Source organism: Palaemon carinicauda, chromosome 4 (assembly GCF_036898095.1).
Source record: "Palaemon carinicauda isolate YSFRI2023 chromosome 4, ASM3689809v2, whole genome shotgun sequence".
In the NCBI taxonomy this organism is placed as follows: domain Eukaryota; kingdom Metazoa; phylum Arthropoda; class Malacostraca; order Decapoda; family Palaemonidae; genus Palaemon; species Palaemon carinicauda.
The window spans coordinates 161,959,991-161,980,501 of record NC_090728.1 but is presented as its reverse complement, the minus strand read 5'-3'; the positions used below and the strand labels follow the sequence as shown (position 1 = coordinate 161,980,501).

The 20,511-nt window shown below is 34.6% G+C and overlaps 3 protein-coding genes across 7 annotated transcripts in view; all 3 read left to right on the top strand.

Moving 5' to 3' along the window:
• Nucleotides 1-12,824, top strand: part of LOC137639736 (uncharacterized) — a 136,001-nt gene extending 123,177 nt beyond the window's left edge. The window contains 8 exon segments of the mRNA XM_068371982.1: nucleotides 3-203; nucleotides 719-833; nucleotides 1,529-1,636; nucleotides 2,456-2,506; nucleotides 4,622-4,717; nucleotides 5,226-6,453; nucleotides 8,037-8,232; nucleotides 11,119-12,824. Of these exon segments, the coding sequence (XP_068228083.1) occupies nucleotides 3-203; nucleotides 719-833; nucleotides 1,529-1,636; nucleotides 2,456-2,506; nucleotides 4,622-4,717; nucleotides 5,226-6,453; nucleotides 8,037-8,232; nucleotides 11,119-11,281 (2,158 nt within the window). The 3' untranslated portion in view covers nucleotides 11,282-12,824.
• Nucleotides 12,825-13,921: 1,097 nt separating this feature from the next.
• LOC137640123 (rhodanese domain-containing protein CG4456-like) overlaps nucleotides 13,922-20,511 on the top strand; it is a 40,647-nt gene continuing 34,057 nt past the window's right edge. Inside the window, exons 1-2 of one of the 5 annotated variants that reach the window (XM_068372602.1) lie at nucleotides 13,922-14,155; nucleotides 14,439-14,499. The gene's annotated coding sequence lies outside the window, so the exon portion shown is untranslated. Of the gene's footprint in view, nucleotides 14,156-14,438; nucleotides 14,500-15,097; nucleotides 15,296-16,243; nucleotides 16,394-20,511 lie in introns of those variants that run through there. The other 4 variants (XM_068372600.1, XM_068372603.1, XM_068372604.1 and 1 more) reach the window with 4 other exon arrangements.
• On the top strand, nucleotides 14,482-16,393 carry LOC137640122 (uncharacterized). The gene is made up of 2 exons (XM_068372599.1): nucleotides 14,482-14,555; nucleotides 15,392-16,393. Exon 2 carries the CDS (start codon nucleotides 15,446-15,448, stop codon nucleotides 16,391-16,393), a length of 948 nt encoding a protein of 315 aa, XP_068228700.1. The 5' UTR covers nucleotides 14,482-14,555; nucleotides 15,392-15,445.

Below are 20,511 nucleotides of genomic sequence, written 5' to 3'. Positions count from 1 at the left end.
AGAGATTTGGTCGAGGGAGAACATTCTGAACGGGGTTGGGCAGACATCGTCGTTGATGAGAGGACTGGTATCTTGCTGAGACCCCTAATTTATCTGAGACACGATCCCTATCGTAACGATATTACCCAACAGCTGATACTTCTCTCTCTTCAGTTTACGAAGTGTTACCTCATTCTTTATCAACATCCTCCATACGGTACTCGGTAAATTTGATTAGGCTGTTTTGTTTGTTCTTTCCTAAATTGAGTATTTTTTTTTTTTTTTTTTTTTGGTAGTAATTTTTATAGCGTTCTTGGAAATATTTCTTTTGTTTTTAGAAATTTGAGTCATTTGGACATTGGGTTTTTATTATGGTCTACTTTCAACATATGTTATTCATTATTAGTTTTGAAAATTGTATTTGGTATTTGATAACGATTTCATATTGATTAAAAAAAATCTATGAAATTGAATTTATGTATATTTTAATTTTCTTTTTTCAGTCTCAATTGGCCATTTTATTTTGAACTAATTATTCCAATTACTTTAATAGAAATATTTGTTATCTATAATTTTGAAATGAGATACACTGCTTAGTCTTAGTTATTTCCTGAAATATTTTGGAATAATAATTGACTTTTGTAAAAAAAAAAAAAAAAAATAAATAAATAAAATCAGTAGACATCAGTATGTTTTCAAATTTCTGAAACTAAGTTTCATGAGAGAATATGCTTTTCAGGTATGTCTTCGGGAACAGAGTCGTCAAGTCTCTCAATCGTTTGGTAGCTACCTGTGGTTTACTCAAAAGGCCAGATTATCAGGTGTCTTTGCTATATGCCTATGATCTGCAACAGGTAAGTACTGATTACTACTTGGCTGTTTAATTGAATTTATTTAAACAAGGTTATATATTTACAGTACACACACACACACACACACACACACACACACACACACATATATATATATATGTATGTATGTATGTATATATACAGTGTATGTATATATACAGTATATGTATATATATATATATATATATATATATATATATATATATATATATATATATATATATATATATGTATACATATACTGTATATATACTGTACAGTATATATATATATATATATATATATATATATATATATATGTATATATAATGTATATATATATATATATATATGTGTATATATATACATACATATATATATATATATATATATATATATATATATATGTGTGTGTGTGTATGTGTGTGTACTGTATAACATTCATCTATTTTTTTAAAAAATAGGTACTGTATTTTAAAAATGTAATATGGTACTTGTTATTAAATAATGTGCAAGAACCCAAAGAGCAGTCATTGATTGTTAAAGTTCATTACTATAAGAAATCTTCTGATTATGTACTACCTTTATTTTTTTTTTAATGTAATTATCATTATACGTTTTCTCAGTCTAAGTTATTGAGATTAGTGTTTTCCTCAGGAAAAAAAAAACCTTGGCCCTAAAGCATGGAAATATTTGGAAATTTCAATTTTTCTCTACAGGTTGGTCATATAGTTCGAACCATTGCTGAATCCGCTCTTCGCTCATCTGTTTCATGGGATGAAGACCAATGGATTAGCCGCCCTTGGCTAACCCCTGCGATGAGCTCGGTAAGGTGGTGAGAACCGTGACCCCTGTGTGAGGTTGAAAAGATATAATAGATAGATTGTGATGTAAAACTTCAAAGTGTGAGACTGATAAAGAGGGTACACTCGGGCACGCTGTTTTATCTTATTTATTTTCTTCTTTTTCTTTTTGAAGTTTTTGTAGTTTATATATGAAAGCTCTAATGCGATATTTTTATTGTTCTTAAAATGATTTTTATTTTGATTGTTTAATACTTCTTTTTTAGTTTATTTATTTCCCTTTTTTCTTTTCTTACTGAGCTATTTTCCCTGTTGCAGCCCTTGGGCTTATAGCATCATGCTTTTTCAACTAGGGTTGTAGCTTGTCTTGTAATAATAATAATAATAATGATAATAATAAAGTTAGTGTACAGTGATGTTTCAGTGTTCGGAATATGGCATTTTTGTATGCATGAATAATATAATTTTAGATTGCTTAAACTACAGGACTTCAACTTTTATTTTTAATTTTGATGTTGTGCAATATTTTATGTCTTTATTGCCAGAAGTTTTTGAGAGACTCATTTTTAAAAGCACGCTGCTTATAATTTTGTTTTGATCACTCCTATTTTGATAAATAGTTTTCATGCTACTCTCAGCTCATTATAATAAATTCTGCTTCAACATTTTGATTATCATAATAAGGCAATTGTAGATGTGGAAAAAAATCATCAGAAGCTTCATTATTCTTTATAGACTGGTTGGTTGAGTCTTTGTCATTTATGATACCCAGGTTCTAGTGTAACTACAAAATATTAACAACATACTATACAAGACTTCTATGATGCCTTCTTTCATTTCCAGCATGAAAGACTACTGCTGTCCCTGCCGTGCCTCAACCCTATTAGTGCACAGGTATGTTCCTGATATGATCACGTATTTAACCATTATCATTTTGTAGTATATCTGCATTTACATTATTGCCTCTGCCAATGAAATTGGAAGGAGGTTATGTTTTACCCCCTGTTTGTGTGTTTGTTTGTGAACAGCTTCCTGGTCACAATTTTAATCATAGAGTAATGAAACTTGCAGGGATTATCTGTTATGTAAAAAGCTGGAAAAGATTAAATTTTGGAAGGCCAAGGCCAAGCTCACAGTCACAGTCAAGCAAAATGTCTAATTCACATAATCAACCATAATTTTGGACATCGTTTTCACAAAGACTTCAAACTTGTTTCATATTTGAGTGTAAGAAAATCCACGTAAAGGTCAAGGTCTAGCAAAAGGTCAAGAAATAAGCTGTCGCGGAGGAGGTCTGTGCACTACTGAGTGCCCCACTAGTTATACCTTGGAAAGGTTGGAAAATGGTGTAGTTGTGGATTTTTGCATGTTATTAAAGCTTACCAGTTGATGTTTCATATTACTTTATCATACCTTAGATAAATTAGGATATGGAATAGCTTTGGATTTAGGGCTGTCATTTAAGCATACCATTTAATATTTCATATCATCATCATCTCCACCCACGCCTATTGATGCAAGGGCCTCAGTTAGATTCGACAGTTGTCTTTATCTTGAGCTTTTAAATCAACACTTCTCCATTCCTTGTCTCCTACTTCACTCTTCATAGTCCTTAGCCATGTAGGTCTGGATCTTCCAACTTTTCTAGTGCCTTGTGGAGCCCAGTTAAAAGTTTCATATACTGTAATTTTATCACTCCTTGGAGAGATTTTGGAAAATGGATAGTTTTTATGGAGGCTTGTCTTCCTAGCATACCATTTAATGTTTCCTATTACCTAAGTATCCCTTTGAGATATTGAAAAATGGGATAGTTGAGGTTTTAGGCAGTTCTTTGTGTTTACCATTTAATTTTTAAGATTACTTTATCATCCTCTGAAGAGATTAGAAACGGATTTTCGTTGCTTTAGGCATGTTATTCAGGCATGCCATTTAATGTTTCATATTACTTTATCCTCTCTTGAAGAGATAGGGAAACAGAATCATTGTGGATTTAGGCATATTATTCAGTCATACCATTTAATGTTTCAGAATGCTTTATCATACCCTGAATGAATTAGGAAATGGGATAATTTGATATTTAGACATGTTATTCAAGCGTACTATTTGATGTTTCATATTACTTTATTATATTTTTGAGAGTTTGAGAAAGGGATCGCTGTGAATTAAGCTTTCATATATCGAAGAAAATTCTGTTTCAGATGTATGAAATTGTATTTTTATAGCATCTGTTAGCCTTTTTTTTTTTCCTTTAGTGTCACTGGCTTACCCCATTTACTCTTTAATTCCTTGGTTGATTTACAGCTCTCATTTCAAAACTGAGTCCTTCAGGTATGTGTTGGAGTCTACAAATGTGACATAGTGGGCTTAAGTAAATTACTTTTCGATAATGATCCCATTCCCATTTGAGTTTTATTATTAAGAGTGTTTGTACTTATATATTAAAAAATGGTGCATAATATACCTGGAAAGGAATATCATCAACACTGCATAAAATAAACCTGTATGGAATTTGCAAGATTCAACCTAATGGTTGTTTCTTTCATCTTTTTGGCTGTATTACCTTATTTTTCTAAAATATTTTATTTTTCTGAAGTTTAATATGTGCTACTTTTTTCACCTATGTATTTTCACTTATCCTCCCGACATGATTGGATATATAATTTCTGTAATAAGTATAATGATTTTACAGATATTTAATTTTAGCATTCGAAAATGAAGAAATGTCCCTCTTGAGTCTTTGTGTCTCTATACACTAAAGTTACTGTATATAGTTATTCCCTGTTCTCTATAAGTACTGTATGTTGAAAGAATGTTATGTGGTTTACACCTAGGCTGGATATTCAGCAACAAGGTCCCCAAATAAACAATATTAGCATTTATTTAATAGTTCCATGCATATTTTGATGTACTGTCTTATTGTTTGGAGAATATCTTATCAAATAAACTTGGTATTTTAAAAACTAATTGTATAATGCTTAAAAAGTTAAAATATCTTTCTGTATTTTACAGGTTATTCTCACAGTCATGCCTCTCAGAAATGTTCTCAAGCTGCCTCTCCCAACCCTTATCCAGTCCTTGCCCTGGATTAGCAACAAAGTACTAACGGTAAGACTTTTCATGATCAGCAGAGCTTTGCATACCTGTCTGGGAAGATGCTGAGTGAAAGACAAGCCCTGCTTCAATGATGATTGTCAATGGTGTAATTTTGAGGAACAATAGGCTTATCATCTTTGGCAAGTTAACATATCAGATTTGGCTTGGTATAACTATACTGAGCTGAAAGCTATTGCTCAGAGTTTATTTGTCAACTTGGCATCTTTCAGACCTCTTATATTACCATTCTTTTTCTAGGTGTGAGTACACTTACATACATATAATGCTTGAATATAAAAGTTGAAAAAAGCTAAAGCATGCCACATACTGGATTTTGAATCATTATTCAAAATTATAGCTTTTCATGGAAGCTTAGCAGATGCATATCTATCTAATTCAAAAAAGAAAAGTATTGCATGAGAAAATATCATAAATACAATTCTTTGAGGACTAACTAAAATTTATATGATTATCATTTTAATTACCAAATTGTATTATATCCTTTATGTATTTATTTCAGACAATGCATCACCTCATTCACAGTAAGCACAGCTCCACCTTTAGAGAAGAAATGAATGAATCCTTGGATGTGATGGAAAACATAAAAACTCCTAGCCGTGCACATCAAGCTAATCTGGTAGCTCCTGTACATCCAGTCACAAATCCTTATGCAAACTTGAACAGCCATAGTGAAGGGTCATTTAGTGAGGACAAATTTAATGAATTTTGTTTAAATCCACGGAGCGTGAATGATGAGACTTTTGCAGTTCCTACATTCCAAGACAAAAGCTTAAATTTTGATTACAATGACAATCGAGATATACTAGAAGAAATCAAACAAGATGATTTTAATGGTTCAACAACTTTCAAAGAGTCCTTTAATCAGGATGTGTCTGCTCTTCTTAATCCAAAGGAGTTTTTGAGTCGTATAGCTGATGATTCCTCGCCTAAACGAGAATTCACCGATACATGTTTCTTAGGTAACGAAGATGAGATAAAGAAAGAACCCAAAATGAATGGATGTCACCAAGAGCAGATGCAACTGAAGCATCCAGAACCGCCAATATCACTGGATATTGGTCAGCAAACTTATACAGCGAACTTGCAGTACCAGCAATCTAATCATGAGGGACAGTTCTTGAGAAGGCAGTCATTTGAAAATATTTGTCAGAATCCCGGTGCTACGAGTCAGCTTCAGTCACACACATCCCAGGTGATAATGTCACCTCTGTCATTTGTGCTTGATAATCCTTCTCGAAACTCAAGAGAACAGAGTTATAGTAAGCTATATTCTCCTACGCAATACCAAGATCAGCCTTCCTTTTCACAATTTCCAGTTACATCTCCCTATTTTGATGACGACTTGAAAGTCCCAAATAACGGCAATGTTGGTTATCCAGGCACTCAAGTTTTCACTGGTGATCAAACAAGTTCCCAAGCATTCTTGTATTCAACATCCTCTTCAATATATTCCCATGATGCTGATAAATCAATCATTGGGCCTCTATCTATGACTGATCAAAGAAACTATCATGACATAACTTTGGATAACAAGATTTCAAACAGAAGTTTTATCAGTAATGAAGATCAAATAGGCAAAGAAACATCTATGGAACCTTCTTATCAAAATGTACCAGGCACATGGCAGTCTGTGCATTACCAAGACGTGCATTCCTCTGCCCAACCATCCCTGGCTTCACAACAGATTTTTGATATGACTGGAATAACCTTACCTCATCAGAGAGAAAGTAAGTAGCTTTGATATTTAACAGTATAACTATATATCCTGGGTTTTACTAATTTTTTGAGTTGCATTAGCTAACATTTTATCCATGACTCTACCTACCTTTTAACAATGGGCTGTCATTGAAAGATTTTCAAAGGCTTTGAATAGATGGGAAGCTGTAATATTTTCTGTCTTACATTTTTCTAGTTGGTGAAACGAATGCATCGTCAGGATTTAAAACCAGCAGCCCTATGGCTGACTAAAACTTTTCCTTCTGTCTCGTCATTTAGTTTAGGTCTTTGTTATTTAATTAAACTCTCTCTCTCTCTCTCTCTCTCTCTCTCTCTCTCTCTCTCTCTCTCTCTCTCTCTCTCTCTCTCTCTCTCTCTCTCTCTCTCTCTCACATATTTTCGTCAGCAACAACATTCCATTCAAAACCCTCGTTCCATTTTATTATTAGAATGGCAGATCACATTGTGTAAGAGCTCAGCAGATAGGAAAACTTAGTTCATGTCTTAATGTTAAGTTACAGAGATATTCAGAATATTCTTGGTACTAAATACTAAGTGATTTTATTGTTTTATTACCCATATGGGCCTTTTTACATAATCAGACTGTTATTTATGTAATGGTTAAGTTGATACCCAAACTTGCAGTAATTATGAAATCCTATATTTATGATGGATGTGAATTTCTATGCCTTGTTTTAGGTTATCCATTAAAGTATTTTTTTTTATACTGGTTAATGAAATCACATTTGGTCTGCCATAAGTCTCTTTTATGTAAACTCCATACCTTAGGAAGTGCCAGATCTCTTGAAGTTCTTGGTGTGAAAACCAAGAGACATGCTGGTGCCATTTTTATTGAGTAGACCTATCTCACCGTGCTCTCCCTTGGAAAGTGTTCTTGGATCTTTGGTTTATCCCTTTTACGATATAACTGTTTGTTTAGAAATTAAGATAGTACAATAGAACAAGGAGATGGTACTATTACCTATGCATTCATTTGTACCCTTCCCCACAAACACAAAGCGAAAAGGCTCCTGACTGAATTTACAAAAAATGTTGGTATTATCTCTGCTTCAACATTTTCTCTTCCACGGCGTTTGGAAAATATATAATGTTCCAAGATAACTAGGCATGAGGTTTAGATTCCTTTCATAATTCTGAAATCATTTTCTTTTGTAAAGAAAGAATTGTGAATTTACATAGGATCTTGGCAGATAAAGTCTCATAAAGTTTGCGATCAATGTTCTATCAGCTGTTTGTGAAATTAGTATTTTTTTTTAATTAGAGAAAAAATCATTTCATATTGGAAAGAAACTACTTTGTGTTTTAAAAATATTGCAGAGAAAATTAATCTCTTGTGACATTTATAATATAAGAATCTTTTTATTTCTTCATCCATTCCCAATGGAGATTTAAGATCTAATTAGTTTTACCACAATATTGCTACTCTTATTATAGACTTATCTTTCATTAAAGTATACATTGGAAGTACAAAATACTGCTCAATAATATTCTACTTACAAAATCTGTTATATTTGCAAAACATAAAATACATATAAAAAGGATTAATCTTAGTTAAAAAAAAATTCTTTTACAGGTATGACTAGTCCTCCTTTGCCACCTCCTTCTCCGCTGGTTACCCTCCGACAAGACGGCCGCGGTAATGATTACCCTGATCACTACGAGTTCCCTACTAGCCAGGTTAAGATTCCAAGGTCTTCCTCCAACATGAGGCTCGGTTACACCAAGGTCCCTGGGGAAGGGGGTCAGACAAAATTGGTATTTCATCCCAGGTAGGTTTCAAGTAACTGTAGATCGTCATTTTGAAATATGGAAATATGGTAAAATGATAATATACCTCCGCCAACGAATTTGGAAGGAGGTTATGTTTTAACCCCTTTTTGTGTTTGTTTGTGAACAGCTTCCTGGCTATAATTTTAATTGTAGAGTAATGAAATTTGCAGGGATTAATTACCAAGTAAAAGGCTAGAATTGATGAAATTTGGGAAGGTCAAGGTCAAAGGTCAATGTAACGGTTAAGCAAATTGCCCAATTCACATAATCAGCCATAATTTTGGACATCGTTGTCACAGTGACTTCAAACTTAGCTCATATTTGAGTGTATGAAAATCCACACCAATTAATACATGTTAAGGTCAAAGGTCACAGTTGAAGTCAAGAATAAGCTTTACTGAGTGCCCCTCTAGATAGTTCATTGATTGGCTCTATTGGCAATATGTACGAAAATAAAACCACATGGTGTCAGAATATTTAGTTCGTTGAATGGAACTTCTGGTATTTGAGGTCATCGTCATAGAAAAGTTATATTTTATGAGTTATAAAAGGAATATAGGATAGCATGCCAAATTATTGTGCGGAACAATTTTTGTCACAAGTATCAAAATATAAAATCATAATGTTGACAGTTGTGTAGTAAAAATATCACCTATGTTTTCTAACTAGATTTTTATTTTAGAAATGGTAAACACGAATTGGCTACTGTATTTTCCTTTTAACAATAGAGCTGTAAAAATTCTATCAGAACTGCGGTGATTGCAGGAAATTATGATTTGATATACCGATTATATCTTAATGTTAATTTTTAATCATTTTCTGTCAAAAAAGTAAAAAACTATTCATGTGTGTCACCATCAGAGTTGTGAAGTCCAATTGTGAAATCTAACTGTAAAATCATGCTATGGAGTTTACTTTTTAATAGTTTTACAATTCTCATTTCCCCAGGAGCTAGATATTATGGAAGAAATACTTTATTCTCAGGTGAGCAGTCTTTGCAAAACAGTCAAACTTTAGCTCAGCTGTTTTAAGAAAGAGAAGAAAGTCGGGAGGTACAGTTGGACACTAATACCTGGTACACCCCACTCTGAGGAAGTCCACCTAGCCACACCCTTACTGCATGGTGAGTTCCTGCATTTAAGGAACTCACTCGTTATGAAGTAAGGGTGTAACATCGACCCCACATAAAAGTGGGAAAAGATGCAGACAAAGAAGAAGAAGTAAGGGTGTGCCATGGTGCACTTCTTTGGAGCAATTTGTATCAGGGACTCCTGTGTCAATCAGTACCGAACAGTTGATTGACATCATAACTTGCGGCATTTCAAACCCATTTGATAATAAAGCAAGATTCTGTAGTCAGCCCAGACAATGAACTAGATATGGCATAGGTATTAAAATGAAAGTGCCTCAATTCTAAGGAAGTATGTCATGTAAATGGTACAGTACATGTGACTAGGGTTTCTGTGTTGGTATGAGTATACGGGTAAGAATTCATTTTCGATTCAAATGGGTGAAAGTTTTCCAAACTTAAATTCATAATTTGAAGGTCAACCTTACTAAAAACTTACACACACACACACACACACACACACACACACACACACACACATATATATATATATATATATATATATATATATATATATATATATATATATATATATATATATATATATATACAGTATATTATAATAATAATAATAATAATAATAATAATAATAATGATAATAATAATAGTATATGTGTGTGTTTGTAAACTAGCATAATCATCAGAAACTTGACATTTAACTAAAATTTACATAACATAAAAATTAAAGCCAAAACTGTACTTAGCTAATAAGGTCTAGACAGCATTATTTCTCTAGGAAAATATTCAGATCTTTATGAAATATTGTTGCAAGTGTTTTAGTAACTAAAATGCACTGTATGTGCTAATACTTTATTGTGCTTCTTTAAAAATATTAAAGTCATGCTATTGTGTCGGTTTATCTCCTGGAAGTTGTCGTTATGGTGAACTGTACTAACTTTTGCTGCATACTGTACCAACCCCGGAAGACAAAGGTTACGGGTTTTGTGCAACAATATTTATTGCGCTGACTTGAAAATATTGAAGTCATGCTTTTTTGTCTGCATTTCCTAGAAGTTGTCGTTATGGTGGACTGTACTAACTTTCGCTGCATACTGTACCAACCCTGGAAGACAAAGGTTACGGGTTGTGTGCACTAATATTTTATTGCGCTGACTTGAAAGTATCAAAGTCATCTATTTTGTTGGTTTATCTCCTGGAAGTTGTCGTTATGGTGAAGTGTACTAACTTTTGCTGCATACTGTACCAACCCCAGTAGACAAAGGTTACAGGTTCTAAACACAATATTGCTTTTTACTATCACTCCGTTCTGATTTGTACCCCTACGATTTAAGACCATATTTTATTACTCTTACCATTCAAATTTTGTCGTGTGATTTCCCATTCTGTGAGCTTGTTTCAAGTTAAGGGGTAAAAAACATAAAATGTTCCCAACTTGCAAACATTCGACTAAAAACCATTCTGAGATACAAACACAAATCCAACTGAAAATAACAAAGATAAGATAAAGAAATATTTAAATAAAACAACATTACATCATTTAATACAGAAGGAAAAACAACATTTGTAATAACCTGATATTTATTTCATATGAAACCCGACTATTTACTGAGCTTTGTAGCTGGAAATCATAGGCATGGGATTCAGGTTAGGCCTATCCTAAGTCAAGATATAAAAAAAATTCGAACTACAAACAGCATCTTGGACCCTATTAAGTTTGCGAGTTGAGGACCTTCTGCATGTTTAAAGCCCAAAATGATTTTGTTGTTATTTTTAATCTCAACCTCTTCATCTGCAGGAAAACCATACGTGAAAAAGATTGCCCTGGAAGCAGAGTCCTCACGCCTAGCCAGATTAGACTGCCAACGCCATCGCCATTAACGTTTCAGAGTGCCAGACTTGGATATACAAAGCCCGAGGGACGGGGAGGTCAAACAAAATTAGCCTTTAAAGCGATGTAATTACCAAGTTCACAGTGAGACTTCAATTATCTTAAAAACGATTCTACACTTCTGTTCTGAAATTATACCTTTCAAAACGGTTTCTTTTCCATTTTGTTATAATCTGTGGCTTGGCTATAAATTTTGAATGTTGCTATATTTAGATTTAATTCTTTTAATGGGAAGTTTGTATTATTTCTATTAGTTGCTGCTTTTACATTTTAGAACTTATTGCTAACGTTCTTTTCATGAATTATGGGAAGTAGTTTTTTTAATTACTTTTACATTTTCTCCTCTTGAACTTGGAGTGATTAAAGTTTTTTTTTTTTACTATGGAATTGGAACTGAAGCATATGAAGAAATTTTTGCTTAAAATGTATGAAAAAATTAAGCATTACCTTTTTGCTTATATTTTCTGAGCTCTTTGAAGGCGAGTCAAGAAAGTTTTATGTCTCATAGAACGTCTTTTTAGTTGGCTGAACATTTTATTCAATGTCATTTGACTGAATTTACTCTAGTCCTAAAGTCTTCTATATAACTACAGGTATGAATTGTTCTTTGGATATAAGTACAAAGTTCTTTGAATTCCAACTCTTAAATTCATTTATTAAATATTATTTTTCAATTGCTCAGTTTTAAAAGGTTTTGATGTATTATTTTTAGAGAATTTGCCTGGATCGGAATGTTTCACTTAAAATCAAATGCCTTACTTGAGTGTTCATTTGTTTCTTATCTATTCAATTACGACGAGACTACAACTAAATGAAGTCGAAATGTATCATAAATGTTGTGCCATTGTATTTTACAGTGTACTTATTGTTACAATATTTGATATTTTATTTTTGCAATATGTGTCAGTGTACTGATTGTTACAATATTTGATATTCTATTTTTGCAATATGGAGTATATATCATTGTATTCATTAACGAGGTACATTTTTCTTGTTATTTGGTGTAGATTATAGCATTTATGTGATGGAATAAGAAAGTATTTTCTGTAGAACTGTATGTGTGCATAGGAAATTGTATTCACGGGGCCTTCTCTCCTAGAGTTTTAATTAGAGTATTTTGTTAAGTTATTTTTCAAAGATTTTTTATATCGCATGAATGAACATCTTGAATTTACTTTGCTGAGTTGAAGTACCGTACTGAGTAACTTTTCATGGATGTAGAAAACTAATTAATCCTGGAATGGTTTAATTTCGTGTGGTTCTATTTTTTTTTTTTTCAAATTATAGTCTATTTTTCATGCTTTGGCTGAAAGAATAAGTTCCAAATTTGAATTTCAAATCTTAATTAATTTACTGGTTTCAAGGTACCAATGGCAACACTTTTGAAGTATTCTTTGATGTATATTACTTATTTTTTTGGAATGTTTCACACCTGAAATCTATTATGTTAGTTTGATTTTGCTACATTAATGACAAGGATTGTTATATTTCCGAGAGATTTTTCTCAATAACTAAGTTTCTTTTTTATTACGTTATTGATAGATCATCATTTTAATTTAGTAGAGAATTTTGGATTTATTTATTCCTATGAAGATTTTCTTTTCTTTCAGATGCCCCCCACCAATAAAAATATTTTGTTATGCCTGTATTTACCTTTAATCAATCGTATGGTAGAACCCCAGAGGATCCAAAACACGACTAACTGTTTTGTCTAATGACGAGAAATATTATTCACTCCACTTACATATTTAAGCAATATGTTAATTATTTTTAATGGAATGGTTTTCCAGATTGCAGCATTTTGTTGGGTTCTCCTAGACTAAATCTATAAGTGAGACAGAGAAGAGTAAATAATAATCTAGTCTTCTAAAATTTTTAGCATAAATATTTAAGGTACAGTTGGACACAGGGATTCATTGTACTCCTCATTTTGAGGAAATGCACCTTGCCACACCCTTATGGCCCAGCGAGTTCCTGTGTGTATCACATCCCATCACTTCAGCCCTCTTTCCCTACACTAACTGTTTGGTTACTCACCACACAGTAAGGGTTTGGCATAATGCATTTCCTCAGAAGCAGGTATGCCAGTAATTCCTGTGTGCAACTGTACGGTCATACAACGAAAGCAAGAATGCTTATAGACTGATCTGGAAATTGTTGACTTTGCCACTGTGATTGGAGAAGGCTTGACAAATGTTAAGCAGGCACTATGTTAAAGTGGCTACGAACATGTATCCCAAGTCAAGAGAACAAAGGTGCCTTATAATTAATTATATCTATTAGTTTCACTAATGCGGTAGTATCTTGGAAATTTAATTAATTCGGCCTACAAATTACAATACCAGGGCTATGATGAAGATCTGCAAATGTAGCCCGTGATTTGTTGGAATTAAAGTTTAAAATTATTTTATGGGCGATAAAAATCAGGAATAACTAATAAAAAAAAATCAAGGAAAATGTTATTAAAACTTGTATGAACCCTAATGAAACTAATTATAGTATAAAAAAAACTGCAGGGAACATTAAATTAATCTTAAGAATAAACCATGAGAGAGTTAAATGAACAGTTTACTGGAATAGTTCATATACGAAGTTATCAAATAGTGTAACACATTCTTAATATCTTTAAAACGCCAAACTACTCGTTCTCTAGTTTACACCTCTTTATAAACAGAGTCAAGACAAAGCATAACGAGTTACGACGTCACGTCAGTTACAGTACCAAGTTGTCTCTGTTAATGGTAGGATGGTTGCTAAAATAGTGAAATCATGTAGAAAATGGTGTTTTGGTAAATAGATATTAACTTCTTGATCTCAACAGCTGTTCACCTTGAAAACTGTCAAGCAAACTCTGGTGCCGAGTTTCGAATTTATTTAAGTTGATCTTCGATACCAAGATTGTTTCATGTCTCGTACAGAAGTTTATAAACCTCTTTGGATAAAGGTAAGTGGTTTTATTGAATTTCATATGTCCTTAGAAATTATTGATGTGATATATAGTAGTTTATATCTGTACTTTACTTCAGCCTGTAAAGAGGGCGGGGTGGCGACTGAAAATCGATTCACAAGGCAATCGTTTTGAGACATTAGTTAACAATGGTAACTGAAAAAACAACAATTGAGCATATCTCCGATAGCGCTTGGTGAATAATAGTGCTCATCTGAAACGCTGAAATATCAAGGCTCATTTGTAAGTCCATCGGTAACGTTTAACTTTTTATATATAGGCGAGTCGTTACAACCCAGATACTCCTCAACTACTACTATTGGGCTTTCTGCAGTTAACAAGTTAGTGTTATTAATCTAGAAATAAAATTCACTGTAATGTTACAGTAGTAATAATGGTAAAATATAGTTTACAGTTTTGTACAGCAACATTGAGTGGACTCTGCACCCCAAGCGCCAGGCGTTATGGTCTGAATCTTGTATATCCATCTACTGTATATATTTTTCCCCACTGGCTATCTCATGTAGGACATTGCCATGTTAATCGTATAATACTTTCACACGCCAAATGCACGTTCTATAGTTGAAACAGGAAAGGCTATTGTTTTATTTAATGACTTTTTCATTATTTAAAACTATTCGCTTTATGGAAAAGAATTTAAAATTATATATATAAAAAAAACTTGCATGGTTCCTCACTTACATCGTCAACATAGTCAAAGTGATGCCAGCGTACATTTGCTATATATACAAAATGTATACTAAATTAGAAATTGAATAATTAATGAACTGTCACTATTTGTGAATTGTATAGTATTATTGTACTAATTGTATATCTTATGGACACTTGAGTAATTACTTCATTTGTAATTTAGTATATATTTTGAATATATATCAAATGTACTCTGGCATCACAACAAAGGTTGACCGTTCACGATCGGATGCGAGTTCCAGGTCGATTAGCGAGGAAACTCGATTAGTTTTTTATGATTCTGTAATTTTAACTTTTTTCTCATGTGGCGAATTGTATGAATTATGAGAAACTAAAAGAAGACAACTATAGCTTGGCATAATTTGGCAAAATTTTCTGTATATGGAGAGCGTGGTCTTGTAAAAGAAAAGAAAAAGGTAGACGCTGGTAAATATTTTATAAATCTTAAGTTTTTTTTTTTTTTTTTTTTTTTTTTTAAGATTTTTTAGGATGAATTTTTGCAGCATTTGTTTTCATTGGCAGGAAATTAAAATTTGGGTGGACAGGAGATATTACAGTTGAGAAGAAGAGAATGCAATGGCATTGTCAGAGATCGACCCCGTGAAATACCAATGTGGTTGTGTGAATAGTATTTTCGAGTTAAGGGAAAATTTAAAGGATATAGATTTTGTGGTAAAACTATTACAGGAACACGGAGTGATTAGTAGAGAACACAATTGTGGCCGTTGTGACAATTCGTGTCAACTTGACACTAAAAGGTGGGTTTGGCGGTGCCAGAAAAAAGTGACCATTGGAAATCAGAAAGCCAAAAAGTGTAATTATTCTGTATCAGTGTATAAAGGAGGCTGGCTGTCTAATGCCAAGGTGAAGGCTGGTGATAATTTATTTTTTAGTGGAGTGTATCTTGACAAAATATTCAGTTATGAATTAATCCACCGGGAAATAGGGTGGACTAATAAAACTATTGTTGGCTGGTCTACGTTTATTAGGGAGGTCCTTGAAAATTACTGTGAGTTGGTGAGGAAGCCTATTGGTGGCCCGGGTTTAACAGTGGAAATTGATGAAAGCAAATTCGGGAAAAGGAGGTACCATAAAGGTGTAAGAGTGGACGCCCAGTGGGTCTTTGGTGGAATTTGCAGGGAGACCCGGGAATTTTTTGCAGTCCCAGTGGAAACTCGGGACCGGGAAACATTGTTGGCATTAATCAAGAAGTACGTAGTGCCTGGTAGCACCATTATATCAGATTGCTGGAAATCCTACAATTGTTTGGGAACTGAAGGCTTTGATCACCTCACAGTGAATCATACTTTCAACTTTGTGGACCCGGAGACTGGTGCCCACACCAATACCATTAAGAGGCAGTGGCGCAGCTATAAGGAGTGGGTGCCAAAAGTTGGCCGGAAGAAGTACTATTTTAGAGGGTATCTGGCCCGATTTTATTTTTTTTCAAGGTGGAAGAGCCTAGTAGACCGTTACCACCACTTCCTGCTCGCAGTAGCAGCTTTGTACCCTCCTACAAACTAGGTATGATACTGTATTTTGATATAATTGAATATACTGTAGTATAGTAAATAAAGGAAAAAAGTAGGGTATTATTGTACTGTATTACAGGGTAATGTAACCTAGGGAAAAAAAACTACTTTTTCCTTAAATTTTTTTTTTTATTAAAACACTTTAATATTTATCAAATATTTAACAAATGAAGTATACATTTCACAAATAGTAACTCTTTTAGGTAATTACGCCATTTTTAATTTAGTAGGTATTTTGAATATACAGTATATCAAATGTACTCTTGCATCACAAATTTCTGCAAAATAGCAGTGTCTTTGTATAGCTGCGGCCAGTTCCCAACGCGTGGATAGAAATTTAAAATAAACTAACCTAAACTTCCCCACCTAACCTAACCTACATTTTGTCCTTGCTTAACGGCCCTGCAACCCCCTAACACTGCCGTATTCTTAGTTGGCCTTCGTCCTACATTCAGGTGGCCGTTATCATACACCCCAAGGATCCTTTGTATAATGACAGACCCCCCCCCCCCATACTTAGATCACCTAACCTAACAGCCATGTCTTTGCTTACTTACCTTGCTCCCCCCCCCCCTCCAACCACCTTAGGCTGTCGTAATCTTAGCTATGGCGTTTAAAAGAAAGGAGTTATGGGTAATGGCTGTCATCATACATAATCGCAAATAGTAAATATTTACCGTATCACGATATTCATAATTAACCCTTTTACCCCCAGGGTATTTGGAAATTTCCAACCCTTAACCCCCAAGGGGTTATTTTTTTCGCAGCACATTTTGCAGTATATTTTTTTTGAATTGCTCTAACAGCCTTAATTTTTGTCATAGAGAAGTCAGGTTGGTCTCATTCTCTTGGAAAATGCCTGAATTTTCTCAAAAAATTATAAAAAAATATGAAAAACTAATTTTTATAGCATTTATTTGCAAGGACGTACCGGTACGTCCATGGGGTTAAAGGGATGGCTTCTGTGAAACGTACCAGTACGTCCTTTGGGGGTAAAAGGGTTAATATATGGTAAAATTATAGAACACGGGATATTTGTAATGGGAAAAACAGCGTTTCCTACCGTATAGTGTGCTTTCAACGATTTTTACCTTTATTTCCACTGCAAATAAGCCATTCTACCGTCATGGACCCCCCCCCCCCTTCCAGACGGATACACACAGGTGGGATAACAGCGCAAAACGTGATTATTTAACGCTTTGATTTGTAAGAGGCCACCAAACTTAACAAACCCTCCTAAGCTTACCTAATACAGTAGTTCCCAGGCCACAGACCTAGCTGTGGGGCAAGCCCACCCCCCCAGGACCCCCTTCCCAGATTGCAAAAGTAAATCATAAATATTTCCTTACATTATGATAAAGTAAATCACAAATAATGCATTACCTTATAATTGAAACTTTTTTTTTTTTTTTTTTGCAATGTTTACAGAAGCATTGCAGTAGGAAATGTACTGGTCTTCCCTAAAAGCTAAGTCAGAATTGCACTTGGGACGCTTTAACCTTGGAGGGATAACCCAATGAGCATTTAAAGTATTATTCACTAGACCAGGAGTACCAGTAACATGATAATCACCGTGAAACTTGCCAATAGCATTGAAATAGCCATAAGAGGAACTCGTAGCACTTGTTTGAGAATTGTTAATGTTACTCCTCTAATTAATTGTTTGTGGTAGCTCAAGTCCAACTGATTACCGCCAACTCCCATATTATCTAAAATTTTTGACCCTCTTGGCAAAACGTCTTAACAGGTTTGCTGAAGGTAATACTCTATTCACTAGTTTGAAATTTGGTTTTTGTGAAGGCCTTGGAGCATGTAATGCCCTTCTTACAATCTACAATGCTGTACAGAAAGCCCTTGATTGTGGTCATGAAGTTTGTATGATTGGCCTTGATTTTAGTGCTGCCTTTGTCTGTGTTAATCATGATGCCCTTGTTACCAAACTCAAACAGTTGGGAGTGGGTGGGTCGTTTCTTAGCATTATTATTGAATTTTTAAGTAATAGATCTCAAAGGGTGGTTGTTGATGGGCACCCTAGTGTGTATGGGAATGTGATATCTGGTGTTCCACAGGGTAGTGTTCTTGGCCCATTACTTTTCATACTACTTACACATGACCTGTAGTTTAGCATCATCTGCATGTGCAGATGATGCTAATCTCTTTTCATCAGTTCCATCTCCTGAATATAGATCTGGGGTTGCTGAATCCCTTAATAGAGATCTAGCTAAAATTTAGTTTGTAAGGTGAACCCCCTACTGGTGTATCACTCAAGACTTCTCGAACCTTCAAGGCCCACAGTGCTAAAGGAGAAGCTGCCAGTGATATGGAGGGCTAATGCGAAAGCCTGGGTAATGAGACTCTTGTTCACCGAGTGGGTAAATCTATCTTGGTCAGACGGTCGGGAAATATTTGGAAGAGAAGCGCCTCCCTCCAAAATGTCTGCTGGTGTTGGACAATGCCCATGCTCACCCGCCTGGCCTTGAGGAAGATATCCTAGCAGAGTATTCCTTCATCAGGTTCTCTATCTTCCACCTAACAACACCCCTCTCCTCCAGCCCATTAACCAGCAAGTGATTTCAAACTTCAAGAAGCTCCATACAAAATATCTGTTCAGGAGATGTTTCAAAATCACCAATAGTACAAGCGTGAGTTTTGGAAGGATCATTTCGATATTGTGATATATGTCCGGCTCTGATCAAGCTTGGCAGGAGGTTTCGAGGCATACCCTGAACTCTTCGTGGAAGATGTTGTGGCCTGATGCCGTCTCCGCACAAGACTTCGAGGGGTTTCACTCAGGCTTACCGGAAGCCAAAACCGTTGACGATCCAGAACCTGTTCTGCAATCTGAGGTTGACGAGATCGTTACACTCTGATCGTCGATTAGAATGATATTGAGCTTCTCAAGGAGCACAAAGAGGAGCTTATGACAGATGACCTGAAACAGTTTGAGGCCGTGCAACTGAACGTCTTTCAAGAACAGTTTTCTAGCGGTGACGAGGATGAGGACCCTATGACGACGGCGGAAATTAAGGAGGCTTAGACTGCTTTTCATAAAGTGCAATCTTTTGTAGAAAAGAGACCCAAAAAACACTGGTCGTCTGGTTGCACAGTTTAATGACGTTTGTCGGAGTAGTTTCAGAAGCTTCCTTGGGTAGTTTATTTTTTTAAAGAGGCCATTAGTAGGCCAAGAGAAAGCATCAAATTGATCGAAAAAGCACTAAAGTAGAAGTGATGAAGAAATTGATGAAATTTAGAAAGTAAAAAACGTAAAGTAAAAAATATAAAAAAAAAGTTTTCTGCCACTTGTTTGTGTTATGTAAAGTTATTCATGTTTTATGCCACTTGTTAATGTGTTTTGTGAGGTTGTGTTCATGTTTTCTGCCATATATTAATGTGACCTGCAGCTATTCACCTCACTTGAAAGGTTAAGTTCCACATTTTCATTATTTTCCATTTATTATTGCATGACAGTACAGTACTGTATGTTCTAATAATAGTTTATTTACAGGTTAGGTATCGAATGATCCAAATGGTTGTATTTCATTGTGGCTAGTACAGTATAATTCTATCATAAAATTTAATGTGGTGTTTTTGTAGGGCTTGGAACGTATTTACATGTAAAACGTGACCGATGTGTGACGGCGCTAACACCAGTTACACATTAGGAAAGGCTGAGGAGTCATACATTGGCTTTCTGTGCCCCAGAACTGCAGAACCTAGAAGTTGTAACTGTGTCTTTCACTCCTGCTTCTAGCATGATAACTGGTCAGGAGCAGTGTCTTATTTTGCAGTCTGACACTCAGTCAAATACAGATTAAAGGAAACAATATGAAGAATTAGTTCACTCCAGAGTAAAAGCCTTGAATTTATGCGTCATTAGTGTGCATTTATTTGCGGAAATCCATCCCTCATGAAACAGCCCCCTCAACGTCTTCTGCTTCCTGAAGCAGATCATGCTTAACAGTGCAAAAAAGCAACCAGACCCCTCGACTTCCTTTCGGCGAAGAGACTACCCTTAGTCCAGAAGGGGCTGAGGGCGTAGAGGTACCCGTTGGGGACGGTAGGTCGCCCAACCTACCATCAATTGGGGGGATGCTTGTGAAGTCGTTGGAT

Bases quoted from the DNA above. Each gene is read 5' to 3' on its own strand.
- LOC137640122 (XM_068372599.1), top strand. From the start codon at position 15,446: ATGGCATTGTCAGAGATCGACCCCGTGAAATACCAATGTGGTTGTGTG.